Source organism: Pteronotus mesoamericanus, unplaced genomic scaffold, assembly GCF_021234165.1.
Source record: "Pteronotus mesoamericanus isolate MK-2021 breed Mesoamerican mustached bat unplaced genomic scaffold, CSHL_Meso_final scaffold_651, whole genome shotgun sequence".
Classification (NCBI taxonomy): Eukaryota; Metazoa; Chordata; class Mammalia; order Chiroptera; family Mormoopidae; genus Pteronotus; species Pteronotus mesoamericanus.
In genome coordinates, this window is record NW_026555325.1 from 37,279,990 (window position 1) to 37,305,741 (window position 25,752).

Consider the following 25,752-nt stretch of genomic DNA (forward strand, 5'->3'; position numbering starts at 1 on the left):
TCTAATCAATATTGTTGCATATTTCTTTGAAGTACAATAAGTAATGATACTAATACCTATTTAACTGTTTGAAAAGAGCTGATAGTTGGTTACTATAAATTTTTAACATTATAATCTGAAAATTGAGATGTCTTGGCACTTTCTCTGTACCATGGGATAACGTTTTCATCCTAAGTTCTGGTCATTATTTGATTTCATGGTCATTTTAAGGAAGTCTAATTATAGTTCAACTCAAATATTTTTTAATTTAATAAATATCTCTTCATAAATGATTTCCTGAGCATCTCTGATGAAGTGATTATGATTTCTTATGGTATGCTATAAACTTGAAGCTCTTGGCCATTAGCAGTAATCCATTGCATCTGAAAGATGCCTTAGTATACTTTTCAGTTATTAAACACAAAAGGAAATTCAGATAATGCTATGTGTATTAACTACATAAAATAATATTTAACACTTTTAACAGCTGTGTATTTATGCTTCCAGATCATTTTCTAGGCATGCTCATGAACACACCTCTATCTAGTTTTTAATATAAAAATAGATCATACCATGTTTATTCTGCTTTTTCAATTATATTATCAACATATTAATATGTAAATGAGCGTAGGTTTACACCAGCATTTAAAAAGAGTGTATATAATTCTCTTATTGATAATTCATAATTTATTAAAATAACTCCCTATTAATGAACATTTAAGTTATTCCAAATGTCAGAGCTACAGAAAACAAAGGGGTAAATATGCACTTTAGTAGTATTTCTAGCATACATCTTTGTTTTCTTTGGGTAAGTTCCTAGAGCTTGAATTGTATCAAGGTGCTTATACATTTTCAAGTCTTTGGATCCTTACAGCCAAATTTCTCAATAGGAAATTTGTGCCAGTTGACATTCCCACTAACATTATGAGAATCTTTATTTTATTGGACTCTTTATTTATATTTTGTCTTAATTTTTTTATTTCTTTAATTGCTAGTAAATGTAAACTTTTCAAGTGATCTCTTTCGCAATATTTATTTATTTCTTTTATAAGTTGCCTGTTGATGTTTTCTTCTCACTCTCTTCAACAACACATAGGCTAGTTTTTTTTTATAAAAACCATTCTAAAAATGTGTTGAATTTTTACCTGACCATTTCTGATTCAGATCTCAGGAACTATTTTCGAGTGACAATCCCCCCCCCCCGGCCCCCCCGCCCCATACTCACTTTCTCACCTGGGTGAAACACATCTCACAAGTATCGCACACAGGTCTCCTCACCCTCTTCTTTAACTTAGTCACTGGATCTCAATTCTTCATCCCAGTTTTGACCTGATCATAATTAATACTTTATTCTCTTCACTCTTTCCTTGTAAGTAGGAAGATTAGATAACTTGAAGGCGGGGATAAGGCAAGGAGAATTTTACTTTTTTAGTATTCTAAGCATCTAGAGCAGTTTTGACATGAATAGTGTTTCATAAATATTGTTAAATAACTAAAAGAATGAACCTATTAAAATATGGTCATTGCTTATATTTTCTGTCCTTTAGTTCTTTGCCATATGCATAACACAAGACTAAATTTGGTTTAAAGAAATATCCTTACAATGTTCTTAAGTTGATGAATATACCTTAACCAGTAAGAATCCTAGATTGATTTGTCCCTCTTTTAAAGTTAATATTATTTATTTTTAGTCTAAGAATTACTAAAAGACATTAGAATTCTGAAGGGCATCAACCTTTATCACCTAACCCAATATTTAAAAAATAGTGTTTTGTATAAATATATGGGTGTGTGTACATGTACACGCAACATTTACTGACAGATGTCTAGAATTTACATCGTGCATTGTATTAAACAGGTGGTTCATATAAAAATGGTAACACCTAGAGGTATAATAGAAAAAAGCTGTCAAGGACCTCGTATGTCAACAGGCCCTGATATCCATCACTTCATCATGGGATCTGAAGGTAAATATTACTGCAAATTTATTATGAAAAAATACAGGTTAGTGACTCCGTTTTGTGAAAATCTATGATATTGTGATATCAGATCTTTGAAATAAAGACACATTATATATTTAAAGAATAGTGATTTTTAAAAAGTTTTATTACTTTAGTAGTACTTCATAAAGTTTTTATTATGAGAACATCTTATTAAACTTCTTTTTATAGTTTTTAGAGACAGCTTGGTTTTTTTGGTTTTATTTGATTTTTCTTTTAGAGTTCTTAATAATATTAAGAAAAGTAGTTGTTAGAGTTTAAAATAGTTTGCTGTAACATTTTATGTTAATAATGTTCTTTAATGTTGTCTAAATAATTAGGGGGAAAGGACTGGTAAAGTGTTGTTCTATTGTCTTGTCTTTCTGTAGTATAATACCTTTGTTATTGCTATTTGCTTGGTTCAAGAAGTAGAATTTAAAATTCTGTTGATTCATATACTTTTAAAACTTAGTGTTGGTCTTTTCTTTTGTCACTACTTAAGTAGTATCCTTTGCTTGGCTCCTTGGTGCTGTATAGATTAGAATGTAGTTTTTTATTTTACTCCATACATTTAATTACTATACCAATCGGAAAGAAAACTAATCGTCCTTTTATTTTGTAAACTAACTATTATGTAGGTGCTATGAATTGAAGGAGAATGTGGGTTTATTTTTTAATTCTCCAGAATGGTAGAGATATTCTTAAATTCAGAGAAATAGGTAAAGTAAGGTTTCTAAATTAGCAGAGGAACTCCTTACTAACTTTAGAAGCTGGTATAAGCTGAAAAAAAAAAGATAGGTTCTGGAAACATTTAGATGTATGCATGGATAAAAAAGGAATTGTAATAAACTAGGGTAAATTCTAACTTTTGACACTAACATCATAGAAGGAAAAACATACTATGTCTCTTAGAACATGCTAAAGGTCAGTTACTGAGTCAGGATCAGTGGAATAGTTTAGATCTTTTTCATGACAACAAATGACAAGTTTTTGTCAAGATATCTCCCCATTTTACTCTCTTATTTTTTATTTTTATTTTTGGTATATATTTAAGTTAAACTTACTGGGAGAACATTGGTTAATAAAATTTTATAGGTTTCAAGTGTACAATTCTATGACACATTGTCTTCATCTTGCATTGTGTGCCCACCGCCCAAAGTCAAATCTTTTTCTGTCACCATAGAGTTGACCTCTTTTCCCCTCTATTACTCCCCCACCCACTTCCTTCTAATAACCACCATACTGTTGCCTGTGTTTGAGATTTTGTTTATTTGTTTTTCTTGTTAGTTCTTACTCCTTTTCTGATTGGTATACCCTTCTAAGGAAAAACAGAACAGTTTTAATGAGAAAAATAAAGTATTAAATTCCTTTAATTGATGTAGTTTTCTAATATTATTTTGAAAGTTTTTGTACTATTGCATCATGTAAAAGTTAACTAAAAGAATATAACTTTTTGCCATCAGATGTCAAATTGAATACTAATTAGGTATTAAAACGTAATTATTAATTGTACTATTCATACATATATAATTGGAGTCAGCTCTATAAATATGAATTCTTTTTTCAGGTAACCACGTCAGACATTTTAAAAATTCTATGGATTAACATTTTTAAAATCTGGTTGCTAGGTGCTGTACTGGCACACAGAGGACACCAGTAATGACAGACCATTGTAATACAGTATGATAAATTCTATGATAAAGGAAAACGCTGGAAAAGTATAGACAAAAGGTCACACTAATGGATATTAAGAAGACTTTCCAAGAGAGGCCATGCCTAAAGTGGTCCTTGAGGGCTGATAAGGAGAAAATAATTCCTGATGGGCTTCAGGGAACAAGGTGGGAGGGAACTGCCCTGCAAAGAGAACTGCCCATGGGCGGGCTTAGAAGTGAGAAAAACGGCGTCTGCGTTACAAGGTTGTCAGTTTTTTGATGTAATGGGAACAGAAGGTTTAATTGTAAGGTGGAGTGGGCAGCAGGTCTGAGGGCAGAATGGTAAAGGTTATAGGGTGGTTAGAGAGATAATGAGGCCTTTATGGCTTTTTAAATAGTTTGAACTTTATTTAGTGGACTGGGCTACCTCCCTCTTGTCAATTATTGAATAAATTTAGGGAAGACAAACTCATTATTGTAATAAATATTTGAAGAAATACGATTTATAAAAACATTCTGTTCTAGGGTAAATTGCTGAATTTAAATGAGGTTTTGTTATAAATATACATGCAGAATGTCATATGATTTAAGAGCATGAATTGTGAAATCTCTCAGATCTGGGTGTCAGTCCTGGTTTCACTACTTATGTTTCTGTGACTCTTTAATTTTCTCTGCCCAGTGTCCTCAGCTATAACATGGGGATAATAAAGTTATCATCTTCATAAGCTTTTTGTGAGGATTAAATGAGACTATGCTAAGCAGTTTATAAGCATGCAATAAGTAGTCAGTAAATGTTAAATTTATCAGTTGTTGTGGCTGTCTATTATTTTGGCATTAATGATCTTCACGAGTATATCTGTGGTCCCTGATGCCCATTTCTTTATGTATGTGGATATAGAATCATCTTAATGTAGGCCAGGAGACAGCATGATTGAGGAACTAATTTTATGTGAAATCATATCCTTTTATAAAATGTATTTTTATCTGCTATTTTGAACTATCTAAATAATAACCTCCTGCTTTAAATGTGAATCATAAACTTTTCCTTGAGCTTTAAAAATATATTCTTTTGCTGCATTTTTATCATTTGAGGACAGCCTTGAAAGCATTACCATTAAAAGCCTATTGACCCTATCCTACTAAATGCTACAGGTGACTAACCATGTTAAATTTAGTGTTTTTGTCTTGTTTTGTGTTCATGAGTTTTTCATAATTTTTTAACAAGCAGCTTCTCATTTTAAATGCTCTAACATGATCAATATATTGAAAATTATAATACATGCTTTGTATTCTTTTCCTGTGTATGGAGTTTACTAGTAATGTACAATGATTTGAAAAATGGTTAGTGGTACATTTAAAAAAACCCATAAAACCCATGACCCACCATTTAGCCTTTTCTGTAGAATGAAATAGGTGAAATGCTTACTGTTGGGTTTTGTTGGTTTTTTTTTTAGTTTTACTAGTCATCTTTTGGTTAAATAACGCTGATTCTTTAGTGGATTCCTGAGGAGAGGCACAGTAGTATATCCCATGAGTTCTGGAATGCTCTAAACCGTTTTCCTATGGCCTCCATACTTGCAGGACAGCTTGAGTGGATGTGTTATCCTTAAGGTCACACTCTCTTTCCTTGTTTTTGAAAATGCTGCTCCACTGTTGGTTTGTTTTTTATGTTATTTTAAAGAAATCTGATGCCAGCTTTCTTGCCTTTGTAACTTATTTCCTCTCTTTGCCTGGAGGCCCTGAGAATTTTTTGTTTCTCTATTGTTAAAAATGAATGCTTTCACAACTCAGAGTTTATAGTCTTGTGTCATTTTGCTCTGGTACCCAGTGGGCCCTTTCTTTGTGTATATTCCAATCTTATTTGTGGAAAATTTTCTTGGATTGTGGTGTTAAATATTAGGGCTTTTTTTTCCGCATTGTTCTGATTTTTTTTCTGCAAGGACACCAATTATACATGTATCTGATTTCCTGTGCTCGTTTCCCGTGTCATCTACTCTTTTCTCTGACCTTTATTCTCGACGTGATTTTTGTATTTCATTTCATCTTGGTTGTTTTCCTGCCTTTCTTCAGTGTCTTTATTAAGTTTTCATTTAAATCTATTCTCTATTCTCTTTTGGATTCCTTATAACTCAGACTTCATTTTTTATGTGTTGGTGCTGCTGCTGCTGTTCTGTTTCTGAGTTTAGTCATCTCTTATTTTATTTCTTGTATTTTGTTCACTTAACGTTCTTAAGTGTTTATATTTCTGACTTAAGTATTTTTCATATCTACAAATGCTTGTTTGACAGTATTTAATTCAGTTTGAAATGTGTTACAGTTTTCTTTAGGATCATGGTTGGTTTGGGGAGGAGGAGCTTTTCCCCCACAGAAAAGCTTTTCTTTTTTTAACATTTCCTGACTTTTTGCAGTGGTTTTTTTTTTTTTTTTTTTTTTTTGAATAGATTTGGTTTGTTTTTCTCTGTTCCTATTCATTACTTGGAAAGGGTTCCTATTTTAAGAGTGTTTTTTTCCTGTCGCTTCTATCCTCTTTTCTGCTCCTTGTTTTATGGATGGTGGTGGTTTTGTTGGGAGAAGGCATAGCATGTTTTGTCTCTCTTTCATTTCTGAGAGAGCAGTAATTTTTCTTTTTTTATTTTATTCTTTCCTTTCACTGCTTTGTTTCCAAGAGCACCACACTTCTCTAAATATGATGTTCCCCTGAAGATATTGCCCTTGCTTCTCCCAGGCTGCCATTTCTGGTTCCTCCGATTTTCAGACCCCTCCACATAGCCAAGGCTACTGACCACAAACCCCATATAATATTTCGGCACTTCTGTTGTACTTTTTCGTTCTGGGGTTGATTTTGTCTGTGCTTCCTCCAAGTCTTCTGCTAATATCTGTTTTTTCTTATGCAGTCTTTTAAGCCTCTTCTGACTTTCTGCTTTTTCAAGCTTGTAGCAGCTGGAAGGCTTAGGAGGTCTGTTGGAATTACTATTATTTTTTTTTTAATCTCTACTCACAGGTAATTTGAATGTCGTAGTGCTTTCTTTGTTTTGTCTCTTAGTAATACTCAAGGTATAGTTACTATGTGGTTTTATTTGTTTTCCTTGTTGATTTTTATGTTTTTTGGGGAAAGGTAGAGGGAGAGGATTCAGAATCAAATGACTGCCATTCTTCTCAGTCCTGAAGTCATCTGAAAGTATATTTTCAAATTATGAAAAATTTTATTTGCTTCAAGGAAATATTTGTATTTTATATTAAATAACAATTGAAGCATTTAATTTTCTTTAGAATATTTAAAAATTACAAAATTTATTGTAACATTTTTATTAAGACAGAAAAGTGAATGGCATACTAGCCTCTTTTGTCACATTGCCATTGAGTTATAAAAAACTAAAGTGGATATAAAATATTAATATAATGTGCATATAATCAAGTGATATGTCATCAAGTATTTTATGTCACTTCCTGGACATAATATTCTCAGCAAAAGAATCAATAAATATTATAAAACCTAACACAAGTGAACCTTTTGATGAAGCAAATTGAGATGTATCCTTTTGTGACTGGCTCAATTTGAATATGTCTTAATGGAAGATGAGCTCTATCAATCTGTATTTTGGTTTCACAGTGGGGCCTCCCTGCATAACTCATGGCTGGATAGCTAGACAAACTTGCTCTGATCATTTCATTAATCTTGTAATAATGCAAAGTCTTATTTTACTAATTTTTTTTAACCTCATGATAGTTTTCATGCTGGGTTTTACTACTTTAAAATGCATGCTGTACATATGAGGCAAACGGGTATACAGAAATTTAAGGCATGGTCACTTCTTACCAGTAAGTAACTTAGAATTTTGTTGCAGAATTAAAATTTTAAAGCAAGTTTACTAATGTAAAGATTATATGTATGTATGTGTTTAATATTAACTTTTTAAATAAGTAATTACAGAGTTAAAATACATACAAACACATATAAAACTCAGAAGGTACTGAAGGATGTATAGGGGATAATCTACCTCTTATCCCAATCTTTTAGGCATCTCCCTTGCCCATAATTAATGTAATTGTTATGTATAAGCATATACTGTGTGTTGCCTTTTCACTTTTTTGATGGTTTCTTTTGTTGTGCAGAAGTTTTTTAGTTTGATACAGTCCCACTGTTTGTTTTGATTTTGTTGATTGTGCCTTAGGTGATTTCCAAAAACCCATTACCAAGGTTCATGTCAAGTAGCTTTTTCCCTATATTTTCTTCAAGGAGTTTCATGGTTTCAGGTCTTACATTGAAGTCTTTAATTTATTTTGAGTTAATTTTTGTGAGTGGTGTAAGATAGGGGTCACATTTCATTTCCTTAACTTGTGAATGTACAGTTTTCCCAGCACCACTTATTAAAAGCTGTCTGTTCTTCATTTAATGTTTTTAGCTCCCTTGTCAAATATTAGTTGACTGTATATACTTGAGTTTATATCTGGGCTCTCTATTCTGTTCCACTGGTCTCTTTGTTTTTAGGCCAGTACCATACTGTTTTGATTACTATTGCTTTACATAGTATAGTTTGAAATCAGCAAGTGTGACACATCTGGCTCAGGAATACTTTGGTGGTTCTGAGTCTTTTGTGATTCCCACTACCATAAATTTTAGGAATTTTATTTTTCTCTGAAAAATGCCATTGGAATTTTGATAGGTTTGCATTGAATCTGTAGATGGCTTTTTTTAGTGCTGACATTTTAACAGTATTAATTCTTCCAATCCATGAACATGCAATACCTTTCTATTTATTGTATCTATGTCTTCTTCAGTTTCTTTCATCAGTGTCTTAGAGTTTTCAGAGTAGGGATATTTCATCTCCCTGGTTAAATTTATTCCTAGGTATTTTACTCTTTTGATGCTATTATAAATGGAGTCAATTTATTTCTTTTTTATAAAATTCGTTGTTAGTGTGTAAAAATACTATTGATTTTTATATGTTAATTTTGTATCTTTTAACTGTACTGAATTCACTGAGCTTTTTGGTTGAGTCTTTAGGGTTTCTGTATATAAAATTTTGTCACCTGCAAATAGAGACAGTTTTACTTCTTCCTTTCCAATTCTGATGCCTTTTTTTTTTTTTCCTGAGTGATTGCTCTACGTAGGACTTCCAGTATCCCCACTATTTTTTACCCAGGCAAACTAGCTGGCCTGCAGTTTTGCTTACTCCCTAATAAGTTTTACGTCTTCCTCATTACCTTTTACCACATTCTCTACTATTTTACGGAGTTTCATTACATAGCCATGATTGATTAAACTATTGGTCATTACCTGAGGACCAGCTGTTACTTGGAATAGGATAAAAGATTATCCTGAAATTGTCTTCATGTACATACTCAAGACGTATGTCCACACAATAACTTGTGTACATATATTCATAGTAGCATTATTTTTGGCAGCCACAAAGTGGAAACCAATGGAACTTTCAACTCTACCCCCTGACCTCTGGGTAGGGAAGAGAGGCAGGGCACTGAATGACCATACTTTGCTGTGTATAGTGTGTACTTTTTTTGCCCAGTTTTTGAGGGAAAAATAAGGATGAACATTATACATGGGTATAATCATTACATACCATGGGTATAATAATGGGTATAGTAATCCTGTGTATAAAGTGCATAAAAACATGGTGTGTATTATACATAGGAGCGAATTGTATGAGGCAAAATACAGTAGTCACTAATTGCCAGTGGCTTCAGTGATCATGTCTATGTAATGAAACTTCCGTAAAAGTTCCTAAGATACGGGTTTTAGAGAGTTTCCAGGTTGGTGAACACACGGCGGTGCTGGGAGGGTATTGCACTGGAGAGGGCATGGAAGCTTGCCCTCCTCCCCCCACATTTTGCCCTGTGCGTTTCCTCCATCTGGCTGTTCCTGAGTTGTACCCTTTTAGAGTAAACTGGTAAACTAGTAAAAAAAAAAAAAATAGATGCCCAAATGTCCCATGAGTTGATGAATGGATGAACAAAATGAGTTATTACATACAATGGAATAATCAGCTATTAAAAAGGAACAGAGTGCTTAGTACATGCTATAACATGGTTGAATCTTGAAAATACTAAGTGAAAAATGCCCGTCACAAAAGACCACATATTTTAAGATTCTGTTTATCTGCAATGTCCAGAATAGAGATAGAAAATATATTGGGGGATGTCTAGGGCTGAGGTGGGGGCGAGGGATGGAGAATGATCGATAGGTTTCTTTTTTGGAGTGATGAGAATGTTCTAATCTTAGATTATGGTGATAGTTGCATATATTTGTGAATATACTAAAAACCATTGAATTTTATACTTAAATGGATAAATTTTATGATCTGTGAATTATATCTCAATAAAGATGCTAAAATAAAAGAAAGTCTGGTCACTTTTGTTATTGTTTAAAATGTACAAGATATATCTTTTTTTAATTCAAATATTAATTGGACCAGACTTGCAGAGCTTTGTAATTTTACAAGTCATAAAAGGGCCATATTTGATATTTCAGTAGGAAATCTCCTATTATGTGATGAACATATCGTGATCTAATGTAATGTAATTTACTTTTGATGGACTTAGTAATTTTTAATCTTATATATTTATATTTTACTTTAGGTATATTATAAATTTATTGGAAGCTTTGATTTTTGTGATGCTTTTCATTTATTTCTGGTGTTGTAATTATTTTACAAAGATTTCTCTCTATTCTTTTTTGATTTTCAGTTTACTAGTAGTTTTAATAATGATTTCTACCATTTGTACATCAGAAACCATTGGATTCGAAAAGCGTGGCTTGTGAATACAATTGTTTTTAACCATGTCTCTTCAACTATTTTAGCCTAGCTATTAGATCATGTAGTTATATTTAACTTGTTTATTTCCTCTCTGATTTGTTCCCCACTCCTCCATGTAATGAAGAAAAGAACATTTGTTTTGTTGGTGGTCAGTTCTCTTGTGCTATATATCTATGATAATTTTTGTCTCTGAAATATCTGTTGTTTTTTTTTGTTGTTGTTTCATTCAAGGGCACCTCCCTTGCCTTTGTCTTTTCTTTGTATTAATTCTTAGGGAAAAAGGCAAGGTGTAATAGTCCCTCTCATTTTTTCATCTTAAGTTCTCATGGAAAGTTAAATCCTTTTTGCCCCAGTAAATTGTTCTCACAGTAAAGATAGGCACAAATATCAAATAGACTTTTGTATGAATGCATATGAGATATAAAACTTGATGCTTTTCAAATATTTCTTTTTCTTTTAGTAAGTTGTAATACTTTTAAAACTACTTAAAAGCAACCTTCTTAGAGAAAGTTTACCTTAAAAGTATTTAAAAATATTTATATTTAACCAAGAAAAGTGTATTCTAAAAACTTATAAAATTGCTTAGTTTTTCTCAAAAAACTTGAGTAGCCATTATTTCCACAGATTAGGTCAAATAGATTTAAATATAATAGAATAAAGTAATTTAATAAATAAATAAAATAGATTTAAATATGACTTAGAAAACTGGCATGTGATATATTGGATTATTCCTTCTTTTTCAGGAACTCTTGGTGTGATAACAGAAGCTACAGTAAAAATCAGGCCAGTCCCTGAATATCAAAAGTTTGGCTCAGTAGCTTTCCCTAATTTTGAACAAGGAGTAGCCTGTTTAAGGGAAATTGCGAAACAGGTAAACACACAAACAAAAAAACTAAACCCACACATATGTATATTTATATTTTTAAAATTTTATTGTATAATTGATTTTGATATGTTACATATAATCTTCATATTTAATTGTGTTATATTTGTGGTTTTCACCTAGTCCTGTATCAAAAGGTAATGTAAAATCATCCCTTTAAATGCAATTGCTATTTTTTTTCAATAATTATACACCTATTTTTGTTTGAAAAGTACTGTGCAGTTTTAAGCTAAGGTAAGATATTTGGTTGGGTTGATAGCTTTGAATGACTTTGCCTTTTATTTAATGTTATGTTTTCTTAAGTTATTTTTGGGTAAGATGTTTTGTTATGAGTTGAAGCAATATTTAATTTTTTTTTTACATTAAGACATTTATTGAGATTAAAATAAATGGCTCAATATCAATGGCCCAGAAATTTAGAAATTATCTGTAGGTAGTCAATTCTTAGAATGTGCTGCTGCCAGACCCTACTTTGTTTTATAGTATTACTTAATCTGTAGCTTAAATTAAGTAATATAGGATAACATAGTATAACATATTTAGTACAACTAAAAGAATTCACGTATTTTTTCCTTCCTTCTTTTAAAGGATATATTTTCAAGGGTCTCTAAAAGACTAGGTAATGCAAAGTAATTTTTTTTCTAATTCTGTGAATCAGTGTAGAAATTCTTGTATTTCTTTAGGCACCTGGTTCATTGTTTAAACTACAGTGGTTTGTGAAAAATTCTTTTTTCAACATTTTCTAACAGGGGGGAAGTTAAGAGAATATACTTCAGCCTCTTCTTGCTTTCTTCAAATTCCTGGAGTTCTTTAATACTTCAGCTGTATTGGACTAGAATCTTGAAGGCAAGGGAGCTTTCTAATGTGATCTAATCTAATCTAATGTGTAGGCTGTCTAACAGTTTTCCTGGGCAGAGTGGAGGAGGATCTGATAAGGCAAAGGAATTTAAACTAGCAAATACTCTCTATTTATTGTAGACTTGAAATGGAAAGTAGTAGAGTCCTATCTTCCCACTAGCCCAAGTGAACCACTATTAATGTTTCAAAGAAATTTAAAATGAGCAAAAAAGATGTTATATTTACCCACATGTTTATCATTTTCAGTGCTCTTTATTCCATACACTTAGTTCAGTTTTGCTTGCTGAGAAACTCATTCTTTCTGGCAGTTTCCCACTTTGAGGAAGTCCAGCTGTATAGACTTATCACCTAATCTAACAGTTGACAAGGATAATTTTTATAATTACAAATAGCTTTTGTTACTTATCAGTTAGATTGCTTTTCCCATTGAGAATTAGCCACAGGCCCCTTAATCTTGATTGTTTTACTCCTTGGTGCAGGGGAGACTTTATAAAGAAGTATAGTACTAGAATCAACAACCTTGAACTTGTGGCAGGTTACTTTGGTGGGGTTAAAGTTTAAGTGAATGTGAGAAGTTGAAATCCTTATGTAAGTGTTCCTAATTTACCAGAACCCTGGGGATAGTTAGTAAGTATTATGCTATGTTTACTAAAATAATGAGATGATAACAGTATTTAAAGGTACGCTGATTGAATAAAGGAGAAGTGGAGATAAGTTTTAGGAGTAAATATCTGAAAATTGAGCAATAAAGCTCAAATGTGTTGCTGAAGCCTTCTACCACCTAAAGGCCAAGGAAAGTAAATTCAAATTTAAGACACCCCAGGTATTGAGAAATAAAAGAACTACTTGCAGAGCATTATGGTTTTGCATATGAGTTAATACCTAGAAAAATGAGAAGCTAAATAAAACCAAACATTTTCCATATAGATTATATTTTCTTGTTAATTTCAAATCTTCCTTAGTAATTATTTTAGTCCAGTATTTTTACTTTGTATTGTAATTTATTCTTTGTGTTAAGTACTTTATTTTTATTTACTTTTTGTCTTTGCCAAGCTTTACTGTTCTCCCCCAAAAGCTTTATTATTAAAGATACAGGTCAGATTATCTCTCTCTTTTGAGTTTGGATGCCATCTTCCTTAATTGGCCATTATTGCCTTTATGTTTTATAGCAAAATAAATATAAATGTGAAATTAGCTTTAAAAATTATTACAGACTTTACAAACCTAGTCTGATTTGCATGTATTGGATTTTCAACAAAAGATCTTAATAAAGTCACATTCAGTATATGTTGGTCCACCTCTGTCCCTACCCAGTATATCTATTCTGTGGAATACATATTTAGAGTTGTTATACGGTCTTTGGAGCAGAGGTAGATGTATTTTATGCATCCCTGAGCGCTACATTTGCTTTTCCACATTGCAGATACTCCCATGTAAATATATCTAAGTTTTATTAGTGAGAAGTCATGTACAAGTGCATCAAAATAATGTTTATAATTTCATTATAGTGAAAATGCTGGATTTAAACATAAATAATTCGTACAATGTGATGTAGTTTTTGTTACAATTACAATATGCTCTGATAGAAAGTTACAGAGAAGAACTACTTGTGCTCATGAAAAGCAGGAGGTGAAATTTTCCTTCATCCCTGCATAAGCCGGTAAAAATTGTCCTTTAATTTGTTTCAAAAAGTTCTTTGGATATTCACACAGTGACCATAATCTAAATTTACTACACAAAAAACTATATTGAATTATCTTGGATAAATGAAATTTATGATTGATAGAAAGTGCCACCCTGTGGTTAAAAAGCAGATGAAAAAGAAAGCCCCTTTCTAATCCATAGTTTCAACAATTTGGTCTTTTGTACTTTATAATATACAATTTTCAGAGATAAATACCATGTGGCTAGAAAGCTTACCTTACTTGAAACTGACTATAAAGCCCAGATAATATTCTCAAATACTGCTCTTATGAATGAAACAATTGAGTTACCTCACTGTTTAGAGAACGTACATATTTTCTTTACTCTTACAATAATGGACATGTAGAGAGGCATTATTGTTTACCTTACCTGGAAATGGGTAAATGCTAACATTATGGTTTATGGACATTTACATGTTAGTTTATAAAATGTATAAATTTCATGTTGCAAGAGTGTTATTATATGTGCTTGCCAGCCTTCTAAATAACAGTATTCTCAGGCAGAAAGATTGAGAAAATTAGCAGGTATTTGGCACTAGTCATTGTTCTATGTGCAATTTGGATTTTCAGCTGATAACAGAAGAATTAAGATCCGTTAAAATAGATGGTACATGTTTTATGATTGTGCCAAATTCCTGATTGAATAATGAGTTGGCTGCTTGTAATTCCTCACTGTCATTTCATATAGCACTTCCATTTTTGCAGTATTTTCAGACTCAAGTTGCTTTTGAAATAGGATGTATTTTTGATGAGTCTCTTTTGGAAAGGAGCATGTGTGATTGTTCACAAATAGCAAAGTGGACTCTGTATATTTTCACCACTGTTCTTACTGAAGGAAGTACATTGAGCAACCTTATACTGGCAGCGGAAGGATTTCACTAAGGTGTGATATGATCTTTGTCCATGTGAGGGATTGTCCTCTCTCAGTACTTCACTACCTTGTGAGGAGCTAGAAAGGACGATTAATGTGATTCTGTCTCATAAGTGGCAGTCCAGTACAATCTCCACCTTTACTCAGTAGATGGGTAAGTGACTTTTAAGACTTTCTCAGAAAGTAAATTTCCTACTAAAGCCTCTTCAAAGGGAGAAAATTGTGTTTTTTAATCACAAGATCATTGTCAGATATAATACTCTCTTTTATTGTTTGTTTAAAAATGACTTGAAGTCAAAGCAATTCTTGAGGTTTTCGTTTTTTTTTTCTCCCCCCAATAAAAACTCAGGAGTTATGCCCTGTGGTATTGAGAGATGAACATTTGTGGCATGAATTGGCATGCATTCCTCTGAAAACTGTCTTTCTCAGTTTGAGAACTAGGTTTTTAGAATTACTGATTAAAAGGCAGTTTTTTCTCTCACTACTTTTTGGTGAGTGGTGGCCCTTTCTACCTACCATCACTTTATTTTAAACAACTTCAAACTGATAGGGTGGTTTTTTCCCTGATGAGTGTAGACCATAATTTGGGAAGAAATACATAGGTTATGTTTGACACCTCAGAATGTTATCCTTCAATTCCAAATTGTTCTGTTTTCAACTTGATTTATCTTGTAGGGGTTCAAGTAAATTGAAAGGAGTTAGGTTTAGCACTTATACTATAAAACAATTAAAACTTGGAAATAATTTGTTACATGGAGAAAATGGAATTGTCATTTTAAATATTTTTCAAATTATATTTTTTTCTGAAGCAGAGAGACTAACCTAGCCAGATGTTCAGGTAATTGGATTTACTCTGTGATTTGGCAAAATATGTTAAACTTGAGGACAGTTAAAAGACATACTCTTGTCCAGGAGCTACTCAGAACAAGTCATTACACCTTTACTAAACTGAAAATGTAATATTATGACTGGGAGACTGGCATTAACTGTTGTCCCTTCCCTCAATGTAAGTGCAGGGAAGCATCTACTCTATAATATGTATTATTTCATTCCTTAAAATTAAGAGATAATTCTTTAAAAAAAAAAAAGTTCTTGTTTACAATGTACACTCCTAGTAGTAAGCCAGTATGACATTTCAAATAGGACCAGTTATACCAATAACCTTAAACATTGTATGATTTCGTCTGTGGTATTAATTCTTACTTATTAGTTGGGAGAAGAACTAATTCTGTCTACACTTTAAGCTTTTATATATCTAGAAATTTGCATTTAATAAAATTTTCTTTTACATATCCTTTTTAAAAATTATTTTATTATATTGTGTCTTTTATGTGAGATAGTATGGTCTTAACTTTATATCCTACATAGTGTAATGGATTATGTAAGTTAAAAAGACATGGTTCCTGTCTTCTGATAATCACTAAGGACGTTGCCTGTTATAAATTTTTCAGTGTTTAAATTTGTATATAGCTATGTACAGGGGTTTAGTTTTGAAGCATTGGCTTTTGATATAGTATGAGATTAGTGGACTGTCTCTGAAATAGTCTTCTGGCTAAGAAATTTGGGCTGTTCTAGAATCGGCACAGGAAGTTTGTTTTACTCTTTGAAGAAACAAATCTTTTTGATTCAAAGATGATTTATTCCTTAACCATGATACCAGAAATATAGGACTACCATCTAGTACTTATATTTTATAGTTATCCTTATGAATTCAGAACAGTGGAAATTCTACACATTTAAAATGTATTAAAAGACACGTTGAATAATGTGTCTCATCTGGAGTGCAAATTCTGGTTTTCTCTGTGGAAAGAAAGAGATAGGACATGACTCTATAAAAAACAAATTTTGCAGAGATCTTTTGATGTGTTTCTTATAGGAACTATTTGGAGAAAATTGTTAGATTGAGAAATCTGTTGCTTTTAAGTTAGTTCAGAGACTTCTAAGTAAATAAGACTAGAGTGATTGTTTTTATTTTATTTTTCAGGTTATATATTTAAGTATTTAAGGAAATTCCTGTTTGTACAATAATATCATTAAAGAGATGAAATTGCCAGCTATTTGATTTAGTCTCATACCTGTGCTTTGAGGCCAGTTTGGTTTTTTATTTCTTCTTTGCTCGGATAAAATAATGATTTGACATTTATTAGTTCATAATGATCAGTTTCTCATACCTGTTCAGACTATTTACTAAGTATTAATTCACTTTAGGTACAAGTCAGGTGATATTAGAGATTCTAGCAAGGGCACATTTATCATAGTAGGAAAGAAATCAATTATTTCATTAACTGCAGTTCAAGTAAGCAATTTTTGTTTGAGTGTTTCATAAATTCCCTGAATGTATCATTAATTCACCATTTACATGGTAAAAATATTCCGTCATGTTAGTTCTGATCACCTACCACCAGGGGTCACTTTAACTCAAGGACCCTTTTCCCCCTTTTCTAATCTAATTGAATAACAGTAAATTTAGAGCTCAGATTCTCAGAATTTGTGATGTCTCTAACTTTTAAAGGAAATATTTTGAGGTTTTTTTAACCTATCAAATTAGTTTTCATAGCAATGGAAATGTAACCTAATCTTAACTGTAACCAATACTTATGATACTTGGTTATGCTTAACTGGATGCTTAACTGTATCATAACCAAGAATGTTTTTTTTTTAAATTATAGTAAAATATAGTAACATTTAATTATGGTAAAATGGTCTATTGATAGGAATTTATATTTAGCTCTATAGAGACAACTTCTAGTTTAAATTTTTAAGAAATGTTTTCTGCTTTGTATTTTTATAATGATGTACAATGATTTACAAATTATCGATTACCAGAGGATCAGAAAGCAATCTAGATGCTGTTTTTTAAAAATTTTTTAATTTGAGTGCTTTGCTTGTGAGAATTTACTTGTGACAACAACTGAAAAACTCCATTTATTGACTTTTAAAATATGCAGCACTATTAAAACATGAGACTTAATAAAGTTTTTGGTTTGATTCTGATAATTTTTAAAAGTCAGTGTTGAAAACTAATTTATTTATTATCTAGATACAAAAAATTTTCTTTAGTTATTCTTTTTTGATAATATAAGTCTGGAACCACCTACTCTGCCTCAGTATAAATAGGAACAGTGTATGACCGACTGGTTTATGTGACTCAGCTATCAATTTAAAATCACATTCAATATAATTGAATATTGGTTGCTATATGTAGCAAGTGACCTAAAGCTATTTTTCCCTTCTGTTTAATTTGTAAATTTTAAGCATATAGAAACTTTGAAAGAATAGTGTGGTAATCACCTGTGTATCCATCTGGTACATTCAGCAGCTAACTTTCTGCTCTGTTTTATATGTTTGTGTATGTTTTCTGGACCATTTGAATTTAAGTTGGAGACTCTGTATGGCACTTGACCTCTAAATACTTCTGAAAGAAAAAGTGTTCTTTATAACCACAGTACTGTTATCATGTCTAAGAAAATCCGTAGCAATTTCTTAATGCCATCTAATATTCAATCTATAATTAGTTTATTCCAGTCTTCCCCAAGATGTATTTTGTGGATAGTGTTGTCAAACTAAGTTTTTGTTAAGGCCTTCCTACTGTATTTCAGTTGTTTCAGAGGTTGAATTCCACCAGAAGCTTACTATACTAAATTACGTATGTTTTTTTCCCCCCATTTCCTGATGTATGTATGCCTGTGTTGGTTGTTGTCATTAATAACACTGTCGTAGATACAGGTGAGGTAGAATCTGGGTGACAATAGGAGATGGAATTTACAAGTTGTTGATAGGAATTTAAAATGTTTTTAAAAAAAATAATGACAGAATAGCTCTGAATTCTTTCTCATTTTACTGTGTGCTTAAGCCAAGACATATAAATATATATGTTAAATGATATTCTATTTTATGAAGAAACTTGGTTTAATCAGGCTTCATGTGTTTTGTTACGACATTGATGTGCCCAATTTAATAAAAACATTTCAGGAAAATTGATGGTCCTTTGGTATTGTGGAAACTGGTAACATTTTTAGAAGCATTAACCCAACTACAATGATACCTTTATACCAAGATTTGACATTACTCGGGTAGTATATTTTTAATTTTATTTTATAGCTATATACTTTTAATAAGTTCAGGAAATAGCAAATAAGATAAGTTTGTTTCAAATGTGACTTTATAGCTGTGTGTGAGCATGTGTTTTAAGTGATTTTTTGGGGAGGCTGTGTGGTGTATTTGAAATGTTGTTTATCTCGTTCTCTCTTTACTGTTTAATAGACATCCGACCTCTGAGTAGTCTTTTAATCTCTTTGGTTCTTGTGTCTGCCTATAAAGTGGGGGACTCCTATCTTGACAGGGTTGTTTCTTATATTAAATAAAGACATATGAAAGCAGCTTGGAAACCATAGGATTATAAAATGTAAGGTAATAGGTTATTGTTATGCTGTGTATATAAAAATATCTAATATTGTTTCTTTAGATTTGGCAGTGATTTTTTTAAGTAGAGTGAATTATTTCACCTTAAGTATCAAAGCTGAGTAAATAAGTTGTATAGTATTTAAAATAAACTAGTCATCTTGTTGGGTGAAATAAAATGTGTATTATGAGTTTTAAAAATTAAGTATTTGTCCAGTTAAAAGAAACAAATAGAAATATTATAACACACAGTTACAGTATATAGTAAGTTTGGTTCTTTTGAGTGGTTACCATAGGTCTCAACATTGTGTTGGTACAAAATTTATTGATAAATGACAATCCTCAGAAGATAAATGTTTTAAAAGTACATGACATTTATCAAAATTCTTTGGTCTGAAAGCAGCCTCTTGGTAGCAGATCAACCATGTTAAAAATTTGCATAGAAAATAAAAATTCCATTTAGGGTGCATCTCATTTTAATTCTCTGGAAAAATTGTAGCTAACTTAAACCTTTCTAGTGTTTATATTGTAGTGTTTTACATTATAAATTAAAATGAATATCTGCTTTTCTTACAGCTTTTATTGTGTGCCTAAATAGACACGATACTTGGGCAGTTTTATATGTTTTAGATATATAATCTTATGCTTCAAAGTTTTGTTGCTGTTTTTATACAAATAACCTTGAAAAATCTTAGAATTCTAGATACTATCTGATAGTTTTTCTATGGATTATGAAAAGGGGTAAAAGAAGAAACAATTCCTAGACTTACCCACCTAGGAAAGATGACATTCACATTTTACCTGTCTAGCTTCTTTACCTTATTAAGTTTGTATCACATTTCTGTCTTTTAAAACAGCGATGTGCTCCTGCATCTATTCGCCTCATGGATAACGAGCAGTTTCAGTTTGGTAAGTAAGAAATGGTGACTTTAAAATCTGCTTATTAAGCTACAGAAATTTATGAAATACCAGTTATGTGCCAGGAAGAACACTGAGTGCAGAGCTAGAATGATGAACATCATAGTTCTGTCCTTCCGGAAGCTGTCCGTCTAATGAGGGCAATTATATGAATGAATGAATGCAAGAATGTTGGTGATGCTGGGAAAGAAGACTACGCTGGCTGCCCTGGTGTGCAAGTGAGAATTGGTCGATGGCCCGCTTGTTTTTCCTTGCAATTGGGGCAGGGAGACACGACAGGCTTCTAAGGCTTCTTAACGGAGGGTGGCTCTTGAGCTGAATCTCAAAAGGTGAATAGAAATTTGCCTGAGATGTTCTCTTCCTCTCTCCTACCAAAGTTCGTTCACTTATCAGCAAAAAATAGGAAGTTGTAAAACATTAGTGGCATGTTTTTATTTTGTGTGGCTCGCGTAAAGGTTATGGTGAAAATTGCTACAGGAGTTAAAGCTGGATGGGTGGGCTAAGGCTTTGCAGTATAGATTTGGATTTTATCTTGTCAGCAAAGGGATTTCTTTGTAGGGGGAATAAAATAAATCAACTTTATGTTTTAGGAAGCTTATTCTGCTAGCATTATGCAGGACAGAGTAGAATGGTGCCGGCGTGAAGGAGGAGTTGAAATGGTTCAAGAGGCAAATTCTGGGGGCCCTGATCAAGGCAGCAGCAATGGAGATAGAGAGTAAGGGTTAGATTTTTCAAAGACCTGCTTACCAACTAGATGTAGAAGGTTAAATAAAGATAAGAGTTGAGGGCAACTGCCAGAATTTGATTTGACTGATTGGATTGGTAGAGTAACAGTGTAGAAGAGATGATGATTTTGGGGGAAAGACATTACAACAGGTTGTATTTAAGGTGCCATTGGAATATTCAAATTGAGAAATCAGTAGCAGAAAACGGTTTCTTTTTCTCCATATTTTGCTTAAAGTAGTAAACTTTCTGACACAATTTTTCATCTTTTCAAATCTAGTTTTGTTGCTTCTGTATATTTTCCATAAATTCTAATTTAGTTGGGATTTAAATTTGTAGTTTATCCTCAAAATAGTCCATGAAATTATGGGAATGATTGCTCAATAATACATGTAAAGGCTAAGATAGAGGTTTTTGTTCATTCCGTTTAAGGGTAGCTTATATTTAACTGAAGTTTTCTGTGTCCATCACAGGCTTTTATTTCTTTAAGTAAATTACTTTAAAAATACTGTACTGCTGATAAAAGTTTAAGATAAATGTGTCTTGTAAATAATGCAATAGTTAAATGAAAATCAAGCCTAAACATATGGAAATGAAATCTGTTCAATGTGTTGGAAGTGATATGTATCATTGAGTATACTGAAATGATCTACAGATTTCTTTTCTAAACTAAAGTTTGTAAAAATTTAGGGATTGTTTCTCATTCATTTTTATATCTCCTGAACCTGTTATATAACATGCTGACTTAATCATCAAATTAGCAAAAGAGGTTAAACAGTTCTTGGATCATGCATAGCATAGTACAAATGTTACACATTATCAATAACACAACTTAATCACATATCTCCTCATGGCTGTTGGTCAAGGCGGTATTCCTAGTTTACAAACTACTCAAAGGTGTAAAATTTCAGTCCAAGTTGACAAGTCACATGTGGTAGACCTGGCTTTAAACCCAGATGTGTCTGATGCTGTCTCAGATTACTTCTTTAAGACATAGATATTTATTAAATCCTTTTAAATTATTTAATTAACACTGTAACAACACAAAATTGACTAATAAAACTAGCTAGCTAGTAAGTTGGAAACCAGTTACTTTATTTACTGTAAAAGATAAATAGCTGCAATGTATTTAGAGTGTAATCAGTTTGATAGGCAACATTAATTAAAGAATAAGTAAAAGCTAATATGCTCAATTGATACTAATACTTGCCCAACTTAAAAGTTAGTATCACTGGCACAATAATATGCTTTAAAGGTATCACATCAACTCATTATCTCAGGAGTGTATGTGCCTGCCTCCCACTAGTGTTAACAGAAATTGTACAATGTGTTAAGATGAAGACACACCCTTAGGATTATTTCACATCAGAATAGTAACATTTGGAGTCTTCGTACCTTGTGTAAAGATTATGTGGATCAAGAGACTTTTTCAGTGAACATACAATTTCAGTTTCTTGTAAGAACACAACATACGCACTCACACATTTTTATTTATATATTTCCAAATGTTAAAGTAGGATGAATACCATTTGTGACAGAAAGTGAATACTTTGATGTTATGGTATTTCTAACTTTAATAATGCTAGAAATGGTCTCTATTAAAGTACTGGTTAGGCTAGAGAAGCATCTCTGTCAGGTTACAATAAAAGAAAAATAAAATCTCCAAATAAACCTCTTGTGTGAGCCAGGAGCTCAGAAAAATTGCTAGGTTGAGCCTTAGATGATCTGCCCTTCATTTCTGTTGTGTTTTGCTTTATTCAGTTATAGCATGGATACCTAATTCTTAGCCTCTGGTGAATATTTAATGTTAGTTGGTCTTTTATATAATGCAGTTTTGTGTTATAGTCATTAAAAATGTAATAAATATTCCAGATTCAGACTCTCACTTAAAAAAAGGTAAATGGGAAAAAAAGGACTGCAAGTAATAGTTTCTTCCATAGAATTTCGTTTGTTTTTCAAAAAATTAGTTTGCTATGTGTAACTATTTTAAAGAAGGGACCTACACTTTAAACACAAACTAAATCCCAAAACTTTAAAGCCTCTTTTTAATAATAAAATGTTTATTTGGAAATAATTTTAGACTTACTAGGCTTTAAAATTTTTTATAACAATTCTATGTAAATGGTATGCCACATTTTTTGAATTGGTTATATATCACTAAGGCCAGATGCATGAATCCTAAATGTAACAGTCATGAGAGTGAAGAAGTTGCTATTCTGAAAACAATGAGAAAACAGTAAAGACTTTCACTCAATTAAGCTCAATCTGCAGGCAAAAATGTTAATTTAACAGACTCTGAGACCCCATTCATGTTATTTTGGCAACTTTAACTCTCGGGGTGTGATTAAGGAAGCAATTACTAGTTTTATGCCAAGAATTTTAGATGAATTAAGAATTAATTAAGAAACAACCTTAAATGTGGTATTGACTCCATATTTGGTTATAGTTCTGAATGGTTTCTGCATAATTAAAAGAATAAAAATAAAACCAGTCACCATTGGGTGGTCTTAATGAAATAAAAATTAATGAAGTGATTTTACTATGTACAAAGTGTACCATTGAAAGAAAACCTAAACTATGTTTAGTGTTAATTACATATAGTAATTTGAGTTAAACAAAAAAAAAAGGAAGGGTTTTGTAAACAAAAAATTATGACTTTTGAAAAAATAAAGATAAAAGATACAGGTCTTAATATCAATATGTCATATATAACAGGTAGAATTTAAAAATTTAATGTTGTGAAAACATTCACTTTCCTTTTAGGATGCTAAGTAAAAGTAGCCTCTTGATCTTCTGAAAAACAGAATTTGTCATTAATTTAAAAATAATAATATTTTTCTTCTTAGGTCATGCTCTTAAACCTCAGGTTTCCTCTATTTTTACATCATTTTTGGATGGATTAAAAAAGTTTTATATTACAAAGGTAAGAACTTCTATAAAATGCTAAAATTTTCAGTGCTTAGGATATTAATTGATTTTGTTTCCTACCTTCTCCCCCACACATGTACCTGTTATAAGTATGTTTTTCCATGTGCTATGTACTTTTAATAATTATTATTTTTCATGTTGTAATAAATATTTTATCAAAGTAAATCAATGATACATTCAATTTCAGAAATTAAATTTTTTTTCCAGTTTGAGGTACCCTAAAAGTAACATGGCATTAAACAATTTTATGCATATAACACTTTTTACAGTTTGAATTTTTTCCTTTATAGTAGATATCTAGCAGTGAAATAAAAATACGGGTTTTGTTGTTTTTTTCTTAAACTGTGGATTCTAAATTCCTTTCCTAAAGATTTATACCAGCTTCCACTATCGCTGACAATACACGTGTGCTGTGTTTCTGTTGCATCCTCCTTGCTGTTGTTAGTGGGATTTTTGTTGTATCTTCTAAATTTACTGAATTCAAGGAGGGAGATTGTACTTTATTTTAGCTGATGTTTCTTGGAACTCCAATGAGACCATTTCCCTGTATTTCCTAGATATTTTTGTGTGAATTAGTTGAATCAGGTTATTTCTCCAAGGGTGGCAGCTTTATGCATTTTTCTTGGTGTTTTGGTGTGTGCCCATTGAATAATAGAATTATTAGATGCCTTTGTCATATATGTTGTAAATAATTTTTCCAGTCAGTGAATCCCTTTAAATAAGGGTCTTTCTTTTTGGTGCAAAAGTTTAAAATTTTTATGTATTTTTCTATGATTAATTACTTCTAAGCTTAGGAAAGCTTTCCTTCCTCCAGAACTATGAGTATAGACCATTTTCTTCTCTCTATTTTGTTAAATGGGAATTAAAATTTTTTTATCTTTATTACGATTTGACCTTCTTTTTTTTTTTGATGTGAGATAAAGATCTAAATTAATCTTCCTCCTCCCCCAGTGGCTAACCAGTTGTGACAGCACCATTTACTAACTAATCCCTGCCTCTCTTACACTGATTTACCATGTCCAGGACATCCTATATGCTTATGTAAGAAATAGACTCCCTTTTAACGTATCAAATTCTTTTTAATGAGCTTTTTGTTCCTAAAGAAGTAAATGGATTTAATTGCTGTAGGTCTAGTACTCGCTTTTGGGTTTTATTTCTTCTTTTTGAAATTTTCCTTGTTACCGCTGTTGTCTGTTTATTATCTTAGAAAAATTTTAGAAGCTCTTAACCGTATTAGGAAGTACGTTGAGATTTTTATTAGAATTAAGATAAACTAGTTAATTAATTTGGCAAGAATTGACAGCTTTGTAATACTTAGTTTATGCATTCAGGAACATATACCTTAAATTTTTTAGACATGTTTTCTTTTAAGATTATTCTTAAGTGTTTTGCATTTTGATTTTATGCATAAAGTCTCCTTTGAAAATATTATTTAATAAGAGTTATTGTAGTATGTAAGGATGCTATTGGTTTTAACTTTTTCCCCCACATCCTTTTATTACTTTCTATCATTTTGGTAGTTTTATTGGATTCTTTCTTATAGTTATAATTCCTACAAGTTATTAGCTGTGTTTACATACCAGTATGTCATTATAGTTGACATCAAGGTGTATGTTGAAGTGAAGTGTTTTTTCATAGTTTTATTATATCTTGATGACCTGAATAGATGCATTAACCATTCTTTTGGTTGCCATGTAAAATATCAAAGTTCAATTTTTAAAAGTTGGTGTGTTTGAGCCCAGATCAGAAGGAAAAAGGAACAAATGTATTTTGATTTGTTATTTTGTAGGATAAAATTTATCTAGAATAATAATTTTTTTTTTTTTTTTTTTTTTTGTAGTTTAAAGGATTTGATCCAAGTCAGATAAGTGTCGCTACATTACTCTTTGAGGGGGACCGTGAGAAGGTTCTTCAACATGAAAAACAAGTATATGACATTGCTGCAAAATTTGGGTATGGCTCTCACTTCAAAGTACCATGAGAAAGTTAAGCTAAAATTCTTTTATCACCAAGCAGTTGTTGATGTTCCCTTTCTAGTATTAAATTTGTGGTAGTATATAATAGTCAACTTAAAATGTGTTGGT

General features: G+C 31.6%; 1 protein-coding gene across 2 annotated transcripts in view; it reads left to right on the top strand.

Moving 5' to 3' along the window:
* The window catches only part of AGPS (alkylglycerone phosphate synthase), a 141,137-nt gene that overhangs the window by 76,272 nt on the left and 39,113 nt on the right, over positions 1-25,752 (top strand). For both annotated transcript variants that reach the window (XM_054562498.1, XM_054562499.1), the window contains 5 exons: positions 1,838-1,946; positions 11,127-11,254; positions 19,957-20,008; positions 23,587-23,663; positions 25,509-25,621. In XM_054562498.1, coding sequence (XP_054418473.1) covers positions 1,838-1,946; positions 11,127-11,254; positions 19,957-20,008; positions 23,587-23,663; positions 25,509-25,621 — 479 coding nt within the window. The remainder of the gene's footprint in view (positions 1-1,837; positions 1,947-11,126; positions 11,255-19,956; positions 20,009-23,586; positions 23,664-25,508; positions 25,622-25,752) is intronic.